Source organism: Polypterus senegalus, chromosome 9 (assembly GCF_016835505.1).
Source record: "Polypterus senegalus isolate Bchr_013 chromosome 9, ASM1683550v1, whole genome shotgun sequence".
NCBI lineage: Eukaryota > Metazoa > Chordata > Cladistia > Polypteriformes > Polypteridae > Polypterus > Polypterus senegalus.
In genome coordinates this window covers 90513820-90539918 of record NC_053162.1, presented here as the reverse complement: position 1 = coordinate 90539918, position 26099 = coordinate 90513820, and the positions used below count along the sequence as shown (strand labels likewise).

The following is a 26099-nucleotide window of genomic DNA, read 5'->3' as shown; positions in this document are numbered from 1 at the left end:
ACCTTTGCAACATAAAACCCCGGGGTTCTGAATTATGTCGACGTACCGAGGTTAAGCATGGTGAGACTGTTTCTTGTTGTTTGGGGAGAGGAGCAAACCATTATTTTCATCTGCATATGATTGCCGTAGGACTCTTTTCCAGCTGAACAAGGTTCACAACCATTATTCATTTTCTGTTTAATCTTCTGGACTTTTATGTGCAGTTTTCTGTGTGCCCCATTGATTTCATGCTCAGTGTGGGGTCAAAGGAGAGTTTGTGTTGTATATTAACCTATTTGCTGCACCTTTTATTACATTCCGCTGGTCACTTTTAGGGTTAAGTGTTATGTCAGAGCTGGTTGGGGTGTGATATATATATTGTCTGGAGTTTGTTTCATTCCTTTTTTTATTAATATATACTCACTTTATTATTTTATCATATTGTTTGTCTTTTGGCTTATTTTTGATCGTTGATTGGGGGAAGTTTATTTGGAAGAAGTACGGCTTGTTTGGTCTAACACCCTCAGCTTGCCAGGCCACGGGTCTTGGAGGTGTAGCTGCCGGTTAGGGAGAGTAAGTCAACCGTTACAGCATTTTTCGAGCAGACTTTGCAAATAGTTCCAGTGGGGTAGCAGTGTACATGCAATCAGGCACCAGCCTTTTGATCACTGAAACTGCATTTAGGCTACAACTCTCATTACTAAGACCAGACTTTTTCATGGGCTAACATGGGCAAATGTATGTAACCGTTTTGTTTTTTAAAGAAACGTTCCCACCACTAGACAGGTATAACCAGCCCCCTTTAACTCCTTTACCGTTACCCCTGTGGTAATTCCTCCACGGCTAGTCACAAGTACACTGTCATCACATGTTTGCGCATTTCCAGTGTAGTTCAGGGAGTGATGGAGAGGGTGGCTCAACATTTGGATGAATGGAGTGAATATTATATGGTCATGTTACAACCTGTTTCAAATATTTCTTTGACCCAATTTGGCTCATAATTCATAGTTAAAAAAAACGCTGATATAAGCTATAAGGCTGTTTATTGCATATACAGTAATATGCGATCATTAAAACCATACAGAATCAGAGCAAAATCATAGCTTTTAAAATCAAATCCATAATGCAGAAACAGACCACCTGGTAATGCATTGCAGACCTCAAGTGGTTTGCGGAGCACAGGTTGAGAATTACAGGTTTAAGAAGAACACCCAGTAAACTGCAGACCATGGTGTCAGTATAAGCAGGAAGCAAGATCAAGGTTAACTGTCATCCAAATATTCATCTGCATGATGCTGACGTTGGTAAGCCAAAGGCACTTTATTTTAAAGAACCAAGGTAGGGTATCTCATTGTACTGGCACGTTATAGGAAAACGTACTGGCATACCTACCAAAGCACGGCTAAGTTGGTCCAGGTAAAACAAAGATGGTGTGGAGCAAAAGTAACCCTATCCAGATACAGCAAGTTTTTAAACCACAACTATGAAGGATCACATTTAGAAATGTAAACCAGAAGGAAATCCTACAGTCAAATACACATATGGTTAAATCTCAACCAGTACTATTAGATCAGTGCCATAGTAGTGATTTTTCCTTTAGAGGTTGAAGTGACCAATAAAATACTATGAACAAGATATCTCCACCAGTGCTGGTTGAAGCCCATATGGAGCACTAGAAGTGTGTAGGTGGTATACACATACCCCTTTAGTTACCATCCCTGTCCATAATGTGTATGGGGGTGTAGGTCGTGATCGTGAGCCACTTTTGTTGCTAAAATGACACTTCTCTGTGTCTACAGCGTGCTCTCAGTATTATTAGATTTTGAGGACCTGGGGCAGGGTCCCCCCCCAGTGTTCATAGCATGCCTTTGACTTATCACAATGAAAGTAAAGGTTTGGAGGATACAGTATGCCACTTATATAAATCACTACTATATAAGTTATATAAACAGTGACTCTGTTTTGCCTAATGGTTTGAGTGGCTCTTATTTTCAGAATTATTAAGGGGTAGCACAGGCTAGGGATATTCAACACAGATATGAGCACCTTGGACCAGTAGTTAATACAAAAGAAGCACCCGTTACGCTACATGATTCTTCTTGTGATTTTTCAGTTGTAACCTTTATTTAGTTGGGGGTAGTAACACATGTCCTGTGAGTGCCATTAGTGTAGTTTGGCATTCCCAGGTTTGACTTTATCTTAAATTGTAGGGCTGGACTTCTGTGTTCATGAGAGCTGACAACCAATGAGCACTCAGCGTCAGAGTACAACGCATACAGTGCAGCAATGATGAAAGAAGAAAAGTGTGTGTTTTGGATGACTAAATCAGCAGAGAGACTCATCTGTCTGATGTCTTGTACAACAAAATGGAAAAAGTAAAAATATGTGCTGAGAAATGCATCTTAACTCACCAAACCCAGAAAACTTTCATATAGCTACTGGAGCTGTCAAGCGTGACAAGCTCACAATACTTTGAAATCTGACACTGTGCTGTCACATATTCTGTCATCCACTGTGATTCCTAGTCATGTAATCTGACATTCTCATGACAATGAGATCCAGCAACTGTAGTAATTAAGTTTGACATTCTCTCCAACTACAAAGTGTGTAGTGTGTCGCTGGCCTAAGAAATACCGTTTTCATTAGTTAAAGAAAACAACAGATATTGTAATCCGTGTAAAATGCGGTGAGGTGAGGAAGATACCATATTGTTTATTATTATTGTATTATGGTTCAGCATGCATCTTGCTTTCTCTTCTGTACACCGCTAATTAGACATATATAATTATATCCACTTTGCATCTTCTTGGTGACTTATAAATAAAAGATAATTCACAGCAAAATGTTCCACATAGAACAATGCATCAAACAGCAAGCAAAAACAAATAAGGATTAAGATTATTTATAGTGGAGATGGTACCAATCTCTTTTTAGGGTAAGATAAACATTCCCAAATTGTACCTCTTCTCTGACTTATAAGTGATAAGTTTGTTCAGTACTGGGCAGATAATTAGTCACCATGCTAATAAAGGGAGGAAAACTTTGAGTAATGTCTATAGTGCTAGACATCTGTCTGTGAGTATGTATGACAGAAGGTGTTGTGTGTAGCACTGTCTGCAGTAGGGATGAGTACATTAGTTAATTATCCATTTGATGATGCCATCTACTGACTCTGAATGGATTTATGAAATATACATCCAGTAAAATACTTATATGGTTTCTTTTGAGGTCAGACTCTTCTCATCACTATTTTGCTACTATAAGATAATATATGCAGCTGAGTTTTCACTTTGGTGTTTATAGTTCCAAGGCAACACCACTGACTGATTTATCAATGACTTGAACTCATACTACAGTATGTCTTCCCTGAATCCTACCATGAATGTTGGCAACAATATCTACTGGATTCTTTAAAAAATAGTACTGTGTCATTACGTGTACATAAGTTTGTTATTTCATTTACAATTATTTTCTTCCACTCTAAGGTGATCCCACTGTGTTTGGAAATCTTCCCACTGATGAAGAGGTACTACATGCAATGAAGGAGGCAATAGATTCTGGAAAATATAATGGATATGCTCCTTCTATTGGTAAATATGTTAAACATGTAAAAGTAAGGTAATGGGTGGTTTACAAAGTTATCCATAATGATATGTTGTCACAATATCAGTCTACTTCAGCCACTGGGCCACACAATCTGAAAATCAGATGGTCATCTAAAAGGTCTGGCTCATTGATTTAAAGTTGACTAAAATGCAAGATATAGCAAATACATTAAAGACACTTTAACCAACTTACAGTAAACCCAAGTAATTATATGTTATTACAGTTCAGCCCAAGTCAGACTTGGGGTGACGATAGTAATCCTGTTTTACAGTGTTAAGCCTGAAAACCTCTTGGGACAGTATTCTGTTACCATCTAATAATAACATAAATGCTAAGTAAATAACAATATGCTGCGAAAAATCATGTAGTATTATGCGTTTGCCACTTTATGGTAACTCATCAATATTCATGAGTGGGGCTGTGCCTTTAACCAAAACACAATGGCATGTAAATGAGATGGTTTAAAGCCAATTTTAGAATAAAGTGAAACTGAACCATTAGTTGAATCAAACAAGAGTAATGTACAGTAAATTGGTCATCCTACATTGACATAGATAGTGAAACTGATGCATATGGTACTGTGTGACTGAATCATCGTGATATGTCTGGTGAATTTGGTTGCCTGAAGGTTCACTGTGCAAGTAGGTGCATAACAAAAAAGCAAAATGATTATGATCAAGTGGAAGGACAACAAGACATTAGCCCCTTAAGCACAATGCAGCAGCTATTGTTCGTGTCAGGGTGGAAGTGAGTTAAATACCCTCATTGGGCATCTTCACAGAGAAAGAAGAGACAAGACACTTAGACAGAGTGCCCCCTCTTGCCCTTGCCAAGTATTGCATACCTTGGAAGAACCATTAAAGTGGCGCCCATGCTTGACAACAGGCAAACAAAAAAATGAATATGAGCTATATATCTAAATGAAGACAATTTTAGCTGGAAGGTGACCTAATATTGAAGTATATTTCACATTTTCAGTTGTATTTCCTTACTTAATCAAGATGGCCCTTGCCTTATTTACTTATTTATTTTTTGATTTGTAGGGTACCAAAGCAGTCGTGAGGTTGTTGCCAGCTATTATACATGCCCAGAAGCACCCCTGGATGCCAAGGTAATGCAGTTTTCTTTACTGAAATAGTATATCTTTGCAATAAGTAATTGTTAAGAGCTCAGTGCATCCTTTTTTAACTTGATGTCTACGCATCCTAATACTGTTCTCATACGGTTAGATAACTTCACCACATTACTGTGTTTGTAATACTTGTCAATAAAATCAAGCAGGAAAATGAATAATTGTTGGAAATCGGAATACTTTGATACTTTTAATTGATTTTAAAACTTTATTAGAATTTGTAAAAAAAAAAAAAATCCCATCAAAAATGCAACCAGTTCAATCAGACCAAAAAAGAAATGCAATAATTCATAATCACACATAAAGGCCATACCGCCCAGTTCAGCAAGCTATGTGAGAAAAAAGTTCATTATAATGTACTTCTTTGTATATACTGAAACAAACAAAAAAAAATCAAACAGAGGCAAACCAATCATTATATCCAGGGAGAATAGGACAGACAGAAATTAGCAATGCAATGATTTAGGAGATGGTAACGATCACTGTTTCTGTTGGTTAAATGTCCATTTTAAAGGACACCTATGTGTACTGAATTACGAAGATAATAAACCATAGTTAATACTGATTAGTAGCATGTCAAATCAATGCAGAATGTCAAATAATGATTACAAGTGCGTTCCTGACAGATAATTTCTGTCCTCAAACATAACTAGCATTAGCAGGACAAATTTAATAAACAGCTTTTATAAAATTCTGTCAGAGAGCAATCTGGGCCTGTGGCTTTTCTGCTTTGTAAAAAAAGATAGCATTTTGACTCTTGTACAAACAGTATGTTGATGCACAGCAATTCTCTCTGAATATGAAGTTTTTTTGCTTTATTATAGATGTCATACCATGTTAATCAGCATTGGCAACATGACAAGTATTTTTGTCTAAGAAATTTTAGTCACTCTATTGGTTTTCATATAAACTGTGCATCAGTGTGAAACAATTGTAATAAAAACATCAGGAGACAAAAATCATAAACAAGAATGACACTCCTAAATAAGGACAATCCTTCACTAAGACTGTATCTACTCTTTCCCAACTCAGAAGTTTTCTTTGTCTTTAGTAAGTCTTGTGTGTTTTTATTTCTTATAATATTTAAGTGTTTATTTACTTATTTATTGAGCTTCTCTAAATAGCCAAATCCCCCCCTTGATATAAATCAAGTTTTGTTTATCAAGGAAATGGGCTAACAGTCAAAATTGTGTGATCAAGGAATTGAGACTTTGAACCCAAATGCTCAACTACAGTTGTTGGCCAGAAAAGACAAGCAATCATTTCCAGAACCAATGGGAACAGATAAGATTTTAATGAAGGAATGGAGGTTTAATGAAGTGGCTACCGAACTTTCATCTTTTGTGTGTGATATCACAGCACGTGACCTTAGTGAACATACCAAGGCATTTGACTAATGCGTCCCTGATGATAGAACTAGAAAATAGTGACAATTTTAAAAGTAAAATGGCATTACAATGTAAAAAAATCATTATGTTAACAAAAAATTAACATAGCTCAAAATAAATAAACAGATAAAAAATATAATATATAAAATATTTTAGAGATAATTCAACATAATACTAAATTCAGAATCTACATGATTCATAACTTATAAAAAGTACCTCATAGCATGGAGAAAAAATGTATTTTTAAAACAAAAAATATTCAAAATCTACCACAACAGTCAGTAGCAGTGGGGGTCTTATTGCTGAGCTTGGTTATGTTTAATTTATAATGTTTTCTCCTGTTTAGAGGCATATTTGTAAATGATTATTTAAGTATGATGTTTTTTTAGGATGCTGCATTCAGTTCTGATGTTAGTTTTCTTTCCCACTTTTGCTTCATACATGTCTTTTTCTGATGCCGTTTTGTTTCTTGTGAGCACTGCCATTTTGTGATGCAGTTGTTACAGTGTCACTATGGTAATCAGGTCGGTGGTTGGGATTTGTGACATCAGCAAAGTGACTTTATAAAGTTTGTGCTGCACACGTCACTTTGTCGTTCATCGGTCTATTGTCCAACTTTACTGTTCCTGGGATTTGATTCTTTGGTTACGCTATTTTGACTTCAGTTTAGGGTTTTGTTTTGGCTTTACGAAAGATTGGTCTGATTTCTTGGTTAAGAACCTTGTGTATTTCTGTTTTACACTTCATCACCTGGTTTTCATTTCAGATCATTTCTACAGTTCTTTAGTAGAACATCATCCATTTTCTGAAAACACTGTTTATAGTACTAGGTCACAGGAAAACAGAACAAGTTCTGGCAGCAACGAAGACAAGGAAGAAGCAAACCCAGGATATGACTCTAATAAATCCAGGACATAATTATACATGTATACATACTCACATTCAAACAAACATAATGTAGCCTAACTTGCACATCTTTGCAGTATAACTATAGCTGCAGAAAATATGAAGAACTGGAACTGCAGAAAATTCATATGGACCCTGGGAAATTGTGCAAATGCCACACAGACAGTAAACTAGGCTGGAAATCAAACTCAGGTTCCTGGAGCTGAGATATGGAAGTGCTAAGTACTTGAAAATCTACTTCCATTCCAAGCCTACCCAGTTTAGAGTCATGATTAGCCAGATCCAGTCCTGATATTAACAGGTGGAAGTCTTTCTGGGACACTAATAGTAACCTATTGCTATAAAAACTGGCCTGTGGGGTGAAACTGGTAGTCCCGGTGGTGTAGGAAGCTGCCATGACTTGTACTTGGAAGGCCACCCTTCTGGGAGTTACTTTTTCGTCTCAGCCATTATGAGACAGTCCAGTGACAAATTAGTCAGCATTTCATAGTGAGCACTACTGAAAATCACTTTCAGAAAAGAACACTCACATTCAAATAATTCTCTGATGGTTGCATTTTAAAGGTTAGTTGCATGCTGCCGTTGAGGTTTTGTTTCAGATATTGATTGCTTGTTGAGTACCTTTTGATTTTATTAATACAATATTGGTCACAAAACATTGTCACATACCAAAATAGCACTACATTGTAATTACTACCATTCTTGTTTTATTTATCAATTAGGTTCAAAAATTTCTTTTGAAAATATTCACAGTAAGGCAGTACATTACTAGGATGTCATGCTAGGGTGGGCAATTGGATATATTGTACAGGGAAGGCAACAAAATGGCAGTTTTATTCTAACCCGTTTTCATTGGACCACCCTTTTTGGGTAGGCACTTCTCATTTCCCTGTCCAACATTAATTCTCCTTTAGTAAGATCTTTTAAGTCAATGCTCCATCCAAATCTCATTGTTTGTCTTTCACAAGGTCTTTGTTAACACACTAAGTTTTAAAAATATCAGAAATGGCCAGAAGAGAGCAGGAATTTGCTGTTCTGGCTGTAAATTTACTGTCATTTGAATTTATTAATAATCCAACACAACTTATTTCAGTTTAGTATCATTGATATAATGCATAAACTAAAAATGGACCACGTATGAGACGTCAAAACATTTAATATACTGGGACAGTGTGAGAAGATCAGACTGAGTGGCAGAAACACATATAGGCACAGGTATAATAGGCCCAGTCCAAACAATAGAAACACAAAATTAGAACCAAATCAGAGTCTGAGATGATGGTGCTCTCTGTTGCCCATAATTTGAATCAAGTCACTTGAATAACTTTAAGAGTCTGGTAAATATACAAGGGTTACTCTAAGAAAGATTCTACTCAAATCACGCTCTATTCTGTATATCTGATATCATTATTTTTTTTTTCCAATGTGTAGGATGTCATCCTAACCAGTGGATGTAGTCAAGCTATTGAAATGGCAATTGGTGTGCTGTGCAACCCAGGAGACAACATCCTTGTGCCTTGTCCAGGATTCTCTCTGTACAAAACATTAGCTTTGTCCATGGGCATTGATGTCAAACTATACAATTTACTGGTAAGATTTAAAAAAGTAACATACAGAAAATAATTACTTATGATAAAAAAAACTTAGGATTTTGTTGTCTATATCAGTTACCAAATACCAGCTTATTTCATTAGCCGTTTTGTCCATTTATTGTAAAATTTTGCAATGTTAATTACACAATATGTAGACTGAATGTAATCAGTTATAATACTTAATTGACATTGCTCTGTGTTACTGCATTTTTAATGTAACTTTTGTGTTTTTGTATAACTAGCTATGCTTCTCATATAAGAAGTATTGAAATCAAAGTAATCAATGGAAACCTCAGCACTAATGTTTGCAGTGCACCATGCAATGCATATGTTTCTGATATTTGCCATTTAGTATGGGATTCGTAAAAGCACTGTTAATGTTTGTGATGTGCCATCTGTTAGAATGACAAATGCAATGTTTTGATTACTACAATTGTTTGTGCACCATCTGTTGGAATGACAGAGACATGGCAATCAGATGAACACAAACAGATACTTGTCCTTTTATTAAGGTGAACACATACATGTTGTCTGTTTTGGTGTTGAATATTAGGGATAGGCTGAGGTCCCCCATACACCTTATTGGATTGAACAGTTTTAAGAATGCACACTATTTTATATTATGTTAAAGCATTAAAGAACATAAGAATTTCACACATAACAACAAACAACTCAGTCAGTCAAGCTCATTTGGTTTACTAATAGCTAAATGTAAACCATTATCTCAGATGCTTTCAGAAAGTTGCAAAGGTTCCTGCTTCAACTTCAGAAAAATGGTTGTTTGCTCCAGATTCACGTGAAAAAGGTGCCTGGACTTCTGTCTTAACAACAACTTTTATTTACTGTATATTGCACATTTACATACACAAAAGTGTCTCAAAATCTTTACTTTGATAAAAGCTCAAATGAGTTACAAAAGAAAGTAAAAACTAAAGAACCGTTTGTTATAACAGTAGAGAATCAAAAACTCTAGCGGTAAATGCACTTCTCCTTAATCTCCATATGTGTCCTAGAGTATCTGATTCACTATTCACCAGGGTCACTGCTGATAGAGTACTGGATCAGTTTTATCAATACCATTGAGAATTAGGAACACTTGAATTATGCTTCCATGCTCCCTTCTCGACTCAAAATGAAAGAGGTTTCATTTTCTGAGCCTCACACTGTAGGACATGCTCTACTCTGGGACACACAGTAGTCCAAATGTGGTCACACCACTGCATAATACAGTCTTCACATAACATCCTTTGATTTATATTCAATGGTTTTTACAATATAATCTAACATTGTATTTGACATTTGATTGCTTATGCACATAGCCTAGATAACTCAGATCCCAGAGGGCTGCAGTGGCTGCAGGTTTTCATTCCAGCCATTTTCTTAATTAGTGATTAATTTTTGCTGCTAACCAACTTCTATTACCTTAATTTTAATTGATTTGCTTTTCAGGACTCAGACCCCATAATTATTTCTTTCTGTCTTAATTAGCAATTAAACAATAATGAAATGTGATCAAGCCAACAGATAACCAGCGACCTGTGCCCATCATACAGTATCACAAAATAATGAAAGGTGAAGTTCTGGTTCACAACATTGACGGTACCCTGAGAAACAAAAGAGCTTATATATATAATAAAAGTTATTATATTGATTATTACAATGAAACATTTCTAGTTTAGATCCTTCACTCTTTTACTTTAATCATTTTTGTTCCAGCCTGAAGAATCCTGGGAAATTGACCTGAAACAGCTAGAATCTTTAATTGATGATAAGACCAGTTGCATTATTATTAACAACCCTTCTAACCCCTGCGGATCAGTCTTCAGTAAATCTCATCTTCAGAAAATTCTTGCAGGTATGTTAGTAAGAAAACTAAAAGTAGCATTAAGCTTGATATTGTAAAACTGTTCCCTTTCCTTCGTAATAACTCATTGTTTGGCTTTCAGAAAGCTCACCACGGGCTTTCTAGCTCCCCTCTAGCTTGCTAGAATCTTTAAGGTAGTCAATATTTTGATAGACCTCAGAACTCTGAACATATCTGAGAATGGGTGGATGGAATATGTGGATATTTAATGTATGTGTCATTCAACATATGATGGAATCAGGCACAATTATTGTAAAAGAGAATATAGAACAATTGCCGAAGTCCTCACTGCAACAGTTGCTTACTTAGCAATATTTTTCCCTTGAGGTTCCCATGTGAACAATGGAGCCAAGTCCTTTTAGAGCATTTCATGACAAAATAATTTAAGATGGACGTATTGTCATTTCCCTGTCCATAAGCATTATATCAATCCTACAAGTGAGTTTCCTTTACAATTCCTTTGCTCTGAATATGACTGGTGATCCTTTAAGTGAGAGGGATTAGACGAGTGTGTCCTGTCATTTGATGGAGTGAGGCTTAATCTTGATCCTCATGCTGCCAGAGTAAGACTGTGCTCTTCATGACTCATAACTGGACAATATTACATTAACAATAGGATAAATATTATACAGAGAATTTACACTTAAATACTTTGTTGTGGTACTATGTATAAAGAACATTGGATAATTCATGATAAATTCTAAATTATAAACTTTTAAATTAATATATGATACCATATCTTATTTAGATAACATACCAAATTGCTTACATAACATTAATATATACCAAAATTAAAATGTTGAATTGAAGATTGAATGGATTTAAAATATTAATAGTAGTACCTAATTTATATAGACCTAAAGAGGTGGTCCTGTGGTCATAAAAGATCCCTGGACATCTTTCCCGATGTCCTGGTAAATTGCCCACCATAGCTGGGTCATTCTGGCCCCCATCATTTCCTGTCACTTATTGACTAACTAGCTCTCTCGCCCCTTCACCACTTAATAGCTAATGTGTGGTGAGCGTACTGGCGCACATCTTCAAGGTAAATGCTGCACATCGGTGGTGTTTGAAGTGATTCCCCACATGTAAATAGCTTTGAGTAGGTTAGAAAAACACTACATAAATGTAATTTATTATTTTTTTATTATGATAGGTTTTCTTTTAAATGACACAGAAGGCTCAAATAATGGACAACTGAATGGTTGCAAAAGGCAGATAAAGGCTGAATTTGAATAGCTATTAAACAGGTTGCCATTATGGCACTTTGAGGTTGTGCAATGAGGACTGGTAGAGGCTCCACTCCAGTAAATATAAAGGCATATGGCTGGCTCTAATGAATTCCAGATTTGAGAGTGACTTTGCAGTTTCTTAAGTGTAACCAGAGCTTTGCTACGTGCCACACTCATAGAATTTGCTCTAATCTTTTGACAAACAGCTCACTCCCACCCCCTCGCACACCCTTCGTTTCACCCAATCAGATTTTGACTCAGCTATGTGTCTACATGATGTATGGATACCAGTCCTGAATTACATAAAGCCATCCTCCCTTGTTAAAATTACAGAGACGTGGAGACTGCATCCACATTCTTAAACTGGCCTGCAGTTTACATCAGATACAACATAATCATTTTAAATGGATAGACGAATGGATCTGAGATCCTATGAATTCAGTAAATGATGGTTATTAAAAATGATTTTACTGTAATTGTATTTTAATGTATTTCTAAATACCACAATATACTACATTTATATAATAAAAGTGTACTTTACATTTTTTTCATTTTTAGTTGCTTCTAGAAACTGCATACCCATATTGGCTGATGAAATTTATGGAGACATGGTGAGTTTCATTGATTTCTTTTTTGATGTAAGCTTGTAATAAATAATTAAAAATTCGAAGTAGCTTTATACTTTTAATATCTGCAGGCATTATGTAGAATCGCCAATATTTATTAAAGTATGTCAAAAAAAAGAATTAATCTAAAAACATTACTAATTTTTTCTCAAGACATGAACACCACATAGCATTCCGGATATCTATATTGATGATCCCTGAAACATGCTAGTCACCATTGCCGCTGATCATTTTATAGGTAGAGGAGTTTCTACCTTTAAGGTGCCCATGACATTGCCCCACAATCCACCAATGTTCATTGAGCACTAAAGCACTGGCCATCAGATTCCTTGCTCATGTTATTGTGATAAAGAGAAAAGTGAAGTAAACATCCAACTTTGGTACCTTTTACAGTTAGGAAGTGGCACTCTTTTTTTACCAGCAAACAAACATGATTTATAGATTTTCTTAACACCTCTCTGTGCTTTCTCTTGGCATGTGTGACCAGCATGGGGTGCCACTGAGCCCCTAAACCCTGAGACATAACTACATGGCACAATCCTGGTTCAAACAGAAGATGTTCTTATTTTACAATACCTACACAGGCCTCCTTTTCTACAACAGTACAATACAGTATGTTCTCTTGTCTCCTTCCACATCCAATGTAGTCTCATCTGTGCTGACATTGCTAACAGTTACCACAGGATGTGATTCCCCTTCTCCTTTTCCATATCTTCTCTGGCCCCCTGCAAACCTACTCACATGTCACAGATTTGGAAGGGATACAACCAAATACCAAATTAAAGACAGGTGCTACCATTAAAAATAAATGAGTTCACATTTTATGAGTATAAAGAAAAAGTGAAGAATTTCAGCTAATAAACAAAAAAGGCAATAAATGAGAATTACATTGATGCAAATGAAAAATCATGTACAGTGTTAAAAACTAATTCTAAGATAATTTCTGTGTCAGTTAAACAAACTAGAGGATCTTTTTGAAATAATTATTTGTTTCTTCCTTGGGCCCCCAGAGCACAAGCATCACCCACTGATCCATTATAGTATTTTATTTTCTTGCAGTATATTATCCATCCATCCATTATCCAACCCGCTTTATCCTAACTACAAGGTCACGGGGGTCTGCTGGAACCAATCCCAGCCAACACAGGGCGCAAGGCAGGAAACAAACCCTGGGCAGGGTGCCAACCCACCGTAGACAGTATATTATTTATTATTCTATTCTTCAATTTTCTAACCCATAACACAGAACTGCAAGGCTCCAAGGCTTAGTCTAGTACTGGATACAAGGTGCCACTCAGCCACATAAGGGTCAATACTGTATGCCTTGTGCATTCGTGTCATTTTGCTTGGCTTTTCTGTACAGCAAAAAAAAAAAAGAAACATAACATTTTCTGTAATTAGAAACCTTTAATTATATCTTGAGTAGTTCCACTTCCACTAAGAACTTTCAGTTTCTTTTAGCTCTATGACCAGCAATACAGCTTATGCAATGCGGTATTGCGACTTGTCTCCCACACGACTGGACATCAGGTACACTGTCACTCAGTAGGGTCCAGGTGTAAAATAACAGATCAGTTCACCTATAATAGGCCTTAATTCAAAGATGAAGTCGCCACAAGGTAAAGGCTATACTTGACTAGTGTTCTGTGCAAAGGAGCAGGCCTTTGCAAGCTGCCATCTGGCATGTCACATGTGAACTTTGTCGGACACCACAGATTAAGCCACTTCACCTTGTAAGGTGAAGGTTTCAGCAGATCAGCAGGACAGATAACTGTCTAACCAGGTTGCTTTCAAGTGATTACAGTGCATCAGCAGATCAGACTGGTCCATCAGAGTGATCGTGTTAGATTTGACAGTTGTACTGCTGCTGAAACTACTATCATGCACAATATTTTTCATTATTTGTTAAGAATTGTGTACTTTTTTTCTCTTTTTAAAATATTTTTAGAACAATATATAGGAATTGGGCGGCATGGTGGCGCAGTGGTAGTGCTGCTACCTCGCAGTTAGGAGACCCGGGTTTGCTTCCCGGGTCCTCCCTGCATGGAGTTTGCATGGTCTGCCTGGTTTTCCTCTGGGCACTCCGGTTTCCCCCCACAGTCCAAAGACATGCCGGTTAGGTGGACTGGCGATTCTAAATTGGCGTTTGTGTGTGTCCTGCGGTGTGTTGGCACCCTGCTCAGGATTGGCTCCTGCCTTGTACCCTGTGTTGGCTGGGATTGGCTCCAGCAGACCCCCATGACCCTGATGGATGATTTGTGTTCGGATTCAGTGGGATGGATGGATGGATATGTAGGAATTTCTGTAAACTTCTGTGTAGCAATTATAAGTTTTCTAAATGTAATGATTAATTATTCACAGGGTCGTGGAATTTTACTTTGTTTTGCAATTGGGCACTGCCATGTTATTATTTCTGTTACCAGCAAGCAGCTTCTGGTCGCCATGAACGTTGCATTGCACGACACTTCACCTTGCCTCATCAGTACGGTCCTTGAAATAGCTGTCCAGGATTAGGATAAAAAACCATTAAAAAAAACGTACTTTCTCTACTTTCTGGTTTCTGATTCTACCGTTTCTTTGTCTCTGACCAATTTCTAGTTTGTGATTAGGTTTTTGGCGTGCAAGGTTTAGTCCTTACCCATAGGAAAATATTACCGCTCAAAGGTTGATCGTTGATGTCTCAAGACACTTAAAGAGATTTTCATTTGTTTCATTTAGGAGTCAACTTTGTCACTGATGTTCCTCCTAAAATTCCTTAGGAGAAATAGCTTTAGACAAAAAAGAGACATGAGGGAAAGGAGTCAAAATTGAGAATTGAGAACATTTTGTGAGATCTCTTTCTAGTCTTCTTTTAATCTCTTTCAAGACTTCATATTTTTCTTATCATTGGACTGATGCTTTTATCCAAGGTGACTTATAGCCTTTGAGATACAATCAGTAACATTTCTTTTGTTTTTCCAATTGGAGCACAGGCAGGTGAAGAGACTTTCTCGTGGTCACATAGTGTCTCTAGCAGGAATTGAAGCCAAAACCTTAACCACTGTGCCACACTGCATGCCTTATACCCTAGCAGGAGTACAATCTAATTGGAGCACATCAATATAACTAACAGCAATTAGTATCATTCAGAAGCAAGCACTACAGTTTTGTAATCAGAGTACAGTGTATTATTACCTCAAACAGCTGTCCATACAGTTCACCATATATTGCTGAGCACGCAATGCATACTCTTTCAAATTGCAAAAAAATGTCAAGCCACTACTTGGAAAATCTGAAGTCATTGTGTGACTTTGCTGAGATCTCTGCTGAAATGCAAGAGGAGACAGAAGAAAATGTCTCTGTTTTGTTTCTTTTGGATCTCATTGTTGTCTAGGAGAAACCGAAAAGATATTACTAAAATCTCCATTTTCGATTTTTCATTCATCCAATTTCTGGTTTAACAAACATTTCATCTCCTGGTCTTCTTCTCACATTTGAGTAGAATATTAGAAACAGGGCAGCCTGACTCCATGGTGCTAGATTTAGAGCAAGGTAGCCTCTCATAGGCCCTGTGCCCTCATGTCCTAGACCATGCCAGGCCACACAGATGTGGGCTCACAACAGTCCAGAGGAATGTTTGTGTGCATGTGCTGCCTTGGTTTTTGTAATATTTAATTGGTTATTTAATATGGTTTACTTTATATAGCTGCAAATATATTAGATAAATCCCTTTTATGTGTTCTATTTTTGGTAACAACACTGAAAAAAATCATTTTAAAGGCTCGCAAGTCTATTTTGTGCAAGAACCTTTGACTTACAGTATTTGAAATTATTTTTAAAGCACTAAACTGGTTTAAATGAAATTGTATAGTTGACAGAAATTTTTAACTACCAAATGCCTAATGTTTTATGACACAATTTCATACTATTGTCATATAAGTCTATTTCTGCCAATTAAACATGTTCCTTTTAAATTAGACAGTGTTGTGTACTGGTTAAGGCTTTGGCCTTCAAACTCTGAGACTGTGGGTTCAAATCCTACTACTGACACTGTGTATCCATGAGCAAGGCACTTGACCCGCCGGTGTTCTAAATGGAAAAAAAAACCAAGAGAAATGTAACCAATTGTTTCATAAATGTTGTAAGTCCCGTTGGATAAAGGTGTCATATAAATAAATTAAACTGAATTCAGTTCTGTTTATTCATATAATGCATGTTTCAACATGCAAGTCCAGTTGACTATATACTAAAACAATTTCAATAGAGTTAAATTAAAACACACAGAGATATTCAGCGTAAACTCACAACATAATGTTGAAATAATATAACAAATAACTCTGTGGGGACTCTTTAGGTTCTAAATCACTGTTGAAATCATTTGGTGTCTTTTTATGGCTTGGATTTTGGGAACTGGCCAGGGGGTGAGTCTGCCCTTAATGCCTAACGTGCTTGTGAATGACTTGGCATTTTTCATAAAAGTGAGGTGGTTTGATGCATTCTCTACAAGAAGAAAGTCATTAATTTGCTTGCTCTGTAACAAGTAGTAATAAAAAACAGATGTTAACTTCAAAGAGATAAGGCTTATTTATAGGGCCAGATGAAGAACTCTAGGAACCCTAAGCACTTAAAAGATTTTGGTGCTCACATATTTATCTCATTCAAAATATAAACAATAATAAAACGTAAAGTTTTTTTTTTTTTTTTTTAAATGAAACAAAACTTACAGCATGATGGAGGGATGTGGGAGCCCCTTTTTGTGCACCATATGGTCCATAGTAAATCTGGCAACAAAAAATATCTGTCGTGCCCCCTTTAACTTGATGTCCTAAGCACATGCTTATTTTGATTTATCGAGCCCTGCTTCTTTGTTAGAGCAGATGGTGAAAATACGATGTGAGCTAAGCAAATTTTCAGATTCAGTTAAAACTTGTACAACCTTGATGAGGTTCCATTGTGCTCCAGCAAGTAGCCTGCTCAAGGTACCTGATCCTAATTTAAATTCATTCAGTACATTACAAAGACCCAACACTAAAGTATACCAATGCTCCCTCTGATTCTTTATAGACTGAGTATGCAAAAAATATCCTTTGGGTAGATTTCTTTAAGCCAATTTTGAATGTGTGCACTCCAGGGCTCCAGGACTCAATGATACAACGTCATATAAGCATACTGCAGTGACAATAATTCAGCTTATGAAAGATGGAATCACACAAAATTAAAACCTTTAAAATTATTTTCAGAAGTTTCAACTTATAAGATTGTTTTAAAGATTTCTGCACATTAGTTGGCTGTAAAGAGCAATTTTTCATATTAAAAAATTATATACATGCAATGATACAAGTTGTAAAATTTCATTTATTTTTTTATGGAAGCATTCATTCATATTTTGCATACTTTAATTGAAAAGTCTTTTAAGTTTTTTCTTGCAGCCTTTCACGCATACCCATTCAGAATTAACTCTATCCTAATGTAATCATCCTCCATCCCAAAGACAGCTTTTGCATCAGCATTTTCAAATATTCGAATTGTAAACAATTCCTTCATTTTGTTTTTAAACTGTTCATTAAATTAAAACCACACTCACACGCTGCATTAATTACTAAGAACTTTCCCCAAATATCCAGGATAGTGGTGCAAAATTTGTAAACTGGTCATTCTAATGTGCAAATGTCACCCGGGCCGCTGCTGGCCATATGGGTGCCCAAAGCAGAAATTTACTTTTGTGCCCCCTCCCCCAAATATAACGGAAGTAAAAATAAAATAATAAAAAAACACCTACTATAGGGGACAAAATAGAACTTTATTGAAATAAAAGTAAATACATGAGGGCGCGCGCGTCATCACGTGTGCTTAGCCTACTCTGCATTCACCGTAAAATGCAATATATACGTTTATATTTTTGTTTATTTGTATATGTATATTATTTTATAATATATAAAAACGATTTTTTTGAGCAGCTGGGATGGTGCCCCCTGGGAGTTGGTGCCCTACGCAGACTGCGTATAGGGAGCGGCGGTACTGAATGTCACCATATCTGGAAATGTATTTATCAATTTGCTTTTGATTTTTTTTTCAATCAATGAAGAATTTGAAGTTATTATATTATATTATACTAGCCAACCCGCGGCGTACCATACGGAGCATAATCAGGCCGGTTTGTTAATGATTTTTAAGCACAGGGAGAAAAATAACATTTGAAAAATCGGTAATGTAATAAATCACCAAGAAAAGCAATTGTAACAATGCACGGAACGAACCAACACACAATCGTCCGTGACTGAAAACTGGCGGACCGCCTTCACGCCTTCTCCTGCCAGACGGAGGGATGGGGGTGCACGGCACTCAGTCGCGGAGTGTGGAACGGGAGGAGAGAAGGACGTCCATTCAGCTCCCTCCGTCATACTAGTCTGCTGATTTCTCGTTCAGTATGCACTGCCCGCTCATTTGCCCACCTCCAACTTGTCACTTAAGCACCTGTGACTCACGTAGACGTTTCATTGCTCTGTGCGGTTTTGGCTGATTTTCTAAATATAATCCACCAAGACACCCGACCACGGCAGTAGCGAGGTGGGAGGGGGGTGTGTACAAAGGGTAGGGACGAAAACAGTGGGAGAGTATGAGTCGCACTTAGTGGGAATTCCACGGTTTCCATGGGGTTCAACGGCTTACCCACGCCTAGACATGCATAATTATTTATTGAATGCTAAACACTTCTGGAAAGACACGGTTGTCTAAAACGGGTTGGTGTGAGAATACAACAGAAAGTGAATGAAAAGATGAAACTCTGGAGAGAGCAAAATACAACACAAAAGTGAACCGCGGCATAACAAACGCCGCATAATTATTTATTGATGGTTGAACACTTCTGGAAAGACACAGTTGTCTAAAAAGGGAGGGCTTGAGGATACAACAGAAAGTGAATGAAAAGATGGAACTCTGGAGAGAGCAACATATAATTGTCCGTGAGTGAAGAAGACGCACGTTTGTCGCGGATGCGAATTGCTGTATGTAGCGTGTAAAACAGTTTGCTATGGTGCAAGACGTCGTGCGTCGTAACCAAAAAGTCATTTTTTAAAGACTGCTTACTTCATTGTGCTTTAACCTCAGTTGTAAAGGATTGTTTTAAGGATTCCATGGGATTCCCCTCGCAAATAGTTTCACACGCTGCATATGGCGACTCACCTCCACGAGAAACATGCCTCTATGAACAGTCAAAGTGGCTCAGAGGTACATGAGGCCTCCACGACAGACGAATATAAATGACGCTGTTCTTTTTGTGTCGTCGCGTCCGAATTCGTGGGCGTGGCTCTGCGAGTTGTTGTCATATCCAATGGTCTTGGAGTTGGTGGCCGTGGCCCCTCCCTGCGTGTGCCATAGGTGTCTTACTTCTCAGCAGCTTAGTGAATCCACGCCCTTTCCTGCGTGTTTTCCATGGGTGTCTTGCCTTTCCATGAATGTCTTGCCTTAGTGAATTATATATATACTGTAGATTATACTAGACATTAAGCCCGTTACAATAACGGGCGCTAGAACAGTAGTGCATTTTGCAAGAAGCCTAAAGTAAAATAATAATAAAAATAAAATAGAAACGTATATGACAACACAGTAAGTATAATTAATATTGCCTTAGTATAAAACTTTGTAACAATCTGTAAGACACAATATCTGAAGAAGATACGAGTATTTAGGTAAACTTTTCTATTTTTTTACCTCATGAAATTTTTCTATACAATTTCATTATAAACAACATTCCTTGTAAATATTCTGCCTGATACAACCTTGACAACAAAATCTGGAAAACGTCAAACTCTTGATAATGCAACATATAACTGACAGTGGCTGAATACTGGTTCTGGCAAGTAAATCCCAACTTTTTCTAAGGTTTGCTCTTCTGAGTCTTTCTCTTTTAGCGTTTTTCTGACGGTCATTTTCTTTTTCTTCAATCGATCTATTTGCTCGTATTTTTCTTTGTCTTTCTGCCTTTCTTTTGTTGATGTTTACTTGTTGAGCTGACCGTTCTTCCAGGAGATGTTGCTTACATAGGATTTGATTGTCTGTGTCTTTTGTCCTACTTGACGTGTCCTTTTTTTTGGGTGGCATGTTGTTAGTAGATACGTCCGTAATATTTTCTCTTACAGTAATACTGGCTTGTATGTGGCTGTAATATGCGTCACTGTATTGTGCATCTTTAATTTTCTCTAGCAGTAATACTGGTTTGTATTTCTGTAAAATGCCTGTAATTTTCTCTGACAGCAGTACTGGCTTTGTTGTCTGTAATACGACTTTAATTTTCTCTGCAATCAGCAGAGTGTCCCCAGCAACTGATTTAATGTGTGGTGTGTAGCTGATAATCGTGCCCATGGCATCTCCCCAGCAAGTACTGTTTAGTTCCCCGGCAAGTATTTTAATCTGTGCTGGCATGCAGCTGATTATTGTATGTGTGGCGTCTCCCCAGCAACGGATTTTATGTGCGCGACCCTGACTACCCAATCAGCACTCTCCCCAGTAAGGTTGTCCTTTATTTCTTATCATGCACGGCAGCGGCTAGGCCATTCACTGTGTGCCCAGCTTCCAGTGTGTGTGTGTCCATGGTGCCGTGCGCATGGGTGGGGCACGGTGCGATGCACGGTGTGGCCCGCTCATGCGCACTTCACCAGAAGACACACACACATGGACACCTGGACGCACACAGGGGTTTTATTAAAGAGGATGATTATATTATATTATATTATATTATATTATATTATATTATATTATATTATATTATATTATTAATTACATCATTGTTCCAAAACTGTACCAACTTTGTGCTGCTGATGCCCATTCTAAAGTTTACAATGTTACCAAAGTGTAATTTTCAGATTTAATTCAATTTACCAATGCAAGATAATAAGCTACTAATGGTGTCAAGCCACTTTTTTGAAATGTTGGACTTAATGAAGCCAACACATTATTTAAAACTTCCAGTCATATTCATAATTGTTGGATACGCGGTATTTTTCAACAATACTATGAAACTGCATTTTTGTCTTCTTTAAAATATTCCAACAGAAATTCGTAATTTTGAAGTGCAGTGTACTTCATTTAGAGAGGTTTAAGAAACTGAGTAACATTCAGAAATATGCACTGTTTCCTAAAATATGCATGTTCTGGTGGAATACCAGTAGAACGAGAAGGGTCTGGCTGCAGACCTATAGCAACAGACCCCTCTGTGGCTCCTCCAGCCAAAGAATCTTGTAACATCATTCAGGGTCCTGCAGCTGGAGGTGTAAAGTGGAGAGTCTTGCCACAGGGTAATGAGTGCATGTAAAGGCCGTGTCTCAAAATAAATCATCAAGCACAGGCTTCATGGTTGGGGTACTAAGGGAGCAGCTCCATTTATTCACAATTAAGAAACAAAAATAAGTCGAATTCAGGAGAAAACAATTGGCATTTAGCTTTCTCAATAACAAACTCCTGTTGACCAGAGGACACTAAATTTGTGACAGTGCTTGTCTCTCTGAATCTTGATTCTCAAAGACAATCCTTTGCTACAGTACTTCTCAAGCATTGTGTTATGGGCTGCTGATGGTGGGTTGCGAGTTGTTATTGTTTATAATGGTAGATGGTTGCGGTAATGCACAAGGAGGTCAACCCCCTCCCTCACATGATTCACCAAGGTGGGTCGAGAAGACTCATGCATGGTAAAAAGTGGGTTGTGACACCAGAAAGGTTGAAATACACTCCAAAGTGTGACACGGGTGGAGACTTACATCTCTCTTGACTGGCCAGTCAAAGCTATGGGTGAAATACGAAGGTGGTCAGGACAGTGCCACCACTTGCTCCAAAATGGAAGTGCTTGCCTAGACCCCAATGCACAGGTGTGTGCCAACAGATATAAATAAATAAATGTGGCTGCATTTCACCAAATTAAAAACTAATACTATAAATTAAATAACAAATTATTATTATTTGTAAAATAATGGAAACCTCCTTAAAACTGATTTAAGTCAGAAGTTTACATATACAAATATATCATTTAAGACATATACTTTGTGCAGGGTAAAAGTAATTTTTTCCAACAATTTTCACAGACCTCAAAGTTTTTCACTTTTTATTGACTATATCATAATTCCAGTGGATCACAAGTTTACATACACTTTGTTAACTGTGCCTTTGCACAGCCTGGAAATGTCCAGAGAATGAGGTCAAACATTTAGGCAATTACACAATTAGCTTGTGATAGCCAATTAGCTTAATTAGAGTCAATATGTGGATGTATGTTAAGGCCTACCATCAAACTCTCTGCCTCTTTGCTTGACATAATGGAAAAGTCAAAAGAAATCAGCCAAGACCTCAAAAAAAAAAATGTTGACCTTCACAAATCTGGTCCATCCTTGGGAACAATTTCCAAATGCCTGAAGGTTTCACATTCATCTGTACAAACAATGATATATAGTGTAAACACCAAAGGGACCAAACTGCCATCACACCACTCAGGAAGGAGATGAATTCTGTCTCCTAGAGAAGAATGTGCTTTGGCATGAAAAGTGCAAATCAATTCCAGAACAACAGCAAAGGACCTTGTGTAGATGCTGGAGGAAACAGATAGACAAGTAGTGATATCCACGATAAAACAAGTTCCTATATAGACATAACCTGAAAGGCTGCTCAGCAAGGAAGAAGCCACTGCTCCCAAGCTGCCATAAAAAGGCTCATGTTAAACAATTTAAAGCAATACTACTAAATATTACCAAAGTGTATGTAAACTTTTGACCCACTGGAATTGTGATATAATCAATAAAAAGTGAAATACTCTGTCTGTGAACATTGTTGGAAAAAATTACTTTTGCCCTGCACAAAATCGAGTACTGTGAATAGTCACGGTTTTCCATTGTTGCCAGAAATAAGAGACCCCTCATAAAATAAAAATGTGCATTTGGCAGTAGATAGTTAGTAAGTGTTGCACTCTTTCCCATTATGTACAACAGCTAGAATTTCTCATTGTCTTTCCCACTCTCTACCTGTAATCCACCAAAAACACCCTCTTGTCTATTATTTTTTTCTGCCTGTATTCTTGAATATCATTGGTCTTAACACTTCAGCTCCAGTTGCGAGAATTCTTCTGGTTATTGACTTCCTTGCTCCATTTCTTAAATGTTGATATTTGTTTCACATCCTATGCTTTATTTATTAGATTTGTCTCCGCCTCGGTGATGACTTTTGTACGTGATGTTTTGTGTCACAATTTCAATTTCAATAAACAACTGCTGTCCCTTAGGTCAGTCAGTACAATCTCAGCCTTCCAATACTGTACACACTGGAGAAAAAGTGTTCAATAGCAGAATAAGAAGGCGGAAACCACTGCATACTAATAAAAAACAATTTTTCCAAAATACACATGGATAATCTACAACAGTTCTGGCATGTTCAACGGGTTCTGAATCATATTTCAATATGTGTCCTCCCTATGTCTGGAGAAAGCTAACATTGCATTCCACTCTTAGAACCTTGTTACACCAATTTAGTTTTTGTTTGAGGATGGTTTACTACATCCATTAAGAATAGGCCTCAAAACTTTAAAAAAAGGCCTAAATATTACAAATTAGGTCTGAGGTCTACAGTAAGGGAGAAGGGAATCATCACCCCTGGTTCGATAGTGTTTTGTATGTAAATAGTAGAGGGCAATTTTAAATAGAAAAGAAGTTAAAATAATTATGCAAAGGTGGGTACGGAAGATCTAAATGCACTGTCATCAAAGCTAAACACAAAATCCAAAATCAAAGTAAGAAGTTGTAGGTAAAGTTAATTTACTGGGAAAAAAAACTAGGCAGAAGTTCTTCACACATAAAGTCTCAAGGAAGTTGTTTGCAATCTTGGATACTAAGAACTGTTGTTGCTGACCTTTAACTTGAAGAATTGGTACATGACAGGTCTTGGCCTCTCTGCATAGGTATAGCAACCACTACATAATATATGTATAGTATGGCACCCTTACTAAACAAAATGATGCTGGGAAGCAACATAAAAATTAGATAGATAGATAGATAGATAGATAGATAGATAGATAGATAGATAGATAGATAGATAGATAGATAGATAGATAGATAGATAGATAGATAGATAGATACAGTACTTTATTAATCCCAAAGGGAAATTCACATAATCCAGCAGCAGTATACTGATACAAAAAAATAATATTAAATTAAATAGTAATAAAAATACATGTAAAAGCAGACAATAACTTTGAGTAATGTTAGCATTTAGTCCCCTGGGTGGAATTGAAGAGTCGCATAGTGTGGGGGAGGCATGATCTCCTCAGTCTGTCAGTGGAGCAGGACAGTGACAAAAGTCTGTCACTGAAGCTACTCCTCTGCCTGGAGATGACACTGTTCAGTGGATGCAGTGGATTATTCATGATTGACAGGAGTTTGCTTAATGCCCGTCGCTCTGCCACAGATGTTAAACTGTCCAACTTTACTCCTACAATAGAGCCTGCCTTCCTCACCAGATTGTCCAGGCGTGATGCGTCTTTCATCTTTATTCTGCCTCCCCAGCACACCACCGCGTAGAAGAAGGCACTTGCAACAACCGTCTGGTAGAACATCTGCAGCATCTTATTGCAGATGTTGAAGGATGCCAACCTTCTAAGAAAGTATAGTCAGCTCTGACCTTTCTTACACAGAGCATCAGTATTGGCAGTCCAGTCCAATTTGTCATCTAGCTGCACTCTCAGATATTTATAGGTCTGCACCCTCTGCACACAGTCACCTCTGATGATCACAGGGTCCATAAGGAGCCTGGGCCTCCTAAAATCCACTACCAGTTCCTTGGTCTTGCTGGTGTTCAGGTGTAAGTGGTTTGAGTTAGTGGTTTCAACTAACTTGAATAACTATCAGTTAATCTGAAAAATGTCATCCATCCATCATCCAACCCACTATATCGTAACTACAGGATCACAGTGGTCTGCTGGAGCCAATCCCAGCCAACACAGGGCGCAAGGTAGGAAACAAACTCCAGGCAGGGTGCACACACACACACACCAAGCACACACTAGGGACAATTAAGAATCACCAATGCACTTAACCTGCATGTCTTTGGACTGTGGGAGGAAACCAGAGCACCCAGAGGAAACCCACACAGACACGGGGAGAACATGTAAACTCCACGCAGGGAGGACCTGAGAAGCAAACCCAGGTCTCCTAACTGGGAGGCAGCAGTGCTACCCACTGCACCACCGTGCCGCCCTTGAAAAATACTAACAAAACTGAAATCTACATATTAAGCTAAAAAACAGCAAAAGCTGGGCAAGGAAAATATTATCAAACTTACTTCATAACACATAGAACAAAACCTTGATAATTTCATTTTTAAATGTATTCAGTAAATTTAAGAAAATTAAGCAAAATAAAACATTCCAAAATCAAAACAATAGTAACTAACATCAAAACAATTATTAAATAAGACAATCAGACATCAGAAAAACAACAGGCAATCAAAATTGCCAAGCCATGTCCACTAAACCAAAGGAATAGCAAATAACTTTGTGAGCCAATATTCCAAAAAAAAATAAGAATCAGTCCAAGGCTCTTCAAAACACCAATGAACCTCAAAAGATGGTGAAAAGACAGGATGTATAAAAAGAAGGCTAAACAACACAAGAAAGGAGAGGTAATGCCTCAGCAAATGGCTAAGGCAACAGATACCTTAAACAGAGAATAAAGTGTCAGTCCAGCCATCAATCTATCAATGCCTTTTCAAACATACTTAATCCAGTACAGATGTGTAGGGCTACAGCCTAAACAAAAATTAATTA

At 37.4% G+C, this 26099-nt stretch overlaps 1 protein-coding gene across 1 annotated transcript in view; it reads left to right on the top strand.

Moving 5' to 3' along the window:
* tat (tyrosine aminotransferase) overlaps nucleotides 1–26099 on the top strand; it is a 49055-nt gene that overhangs the window by 8662 nt on the left and 14294 nt on the right. Inside the window, exons 3-7 of the mRNA XM_039763464.1 lie at nucleotides 3465–3569; nucleotides 4629–4696; nucleotides 8443–8601; nucleotides 10320–10458; nucleotides 12258–12310. Of these exons, the coding sequence (XP_039619398.1) occupies nucleotides 3465–3569; nucleotides 4629–4696; nucleotides 8443–8601; nucleotides 10320–10458; nucleotides 12258–12310 (524 nt within the window). The remainder of the gene's footprint in view (nucleotides 1–3464; nucleotides 3570–4628; nucleotides 4697–8442; nucleotides 8602–10319; nucleotides 10459–12257; nucleotides 12311–26099) is intronic.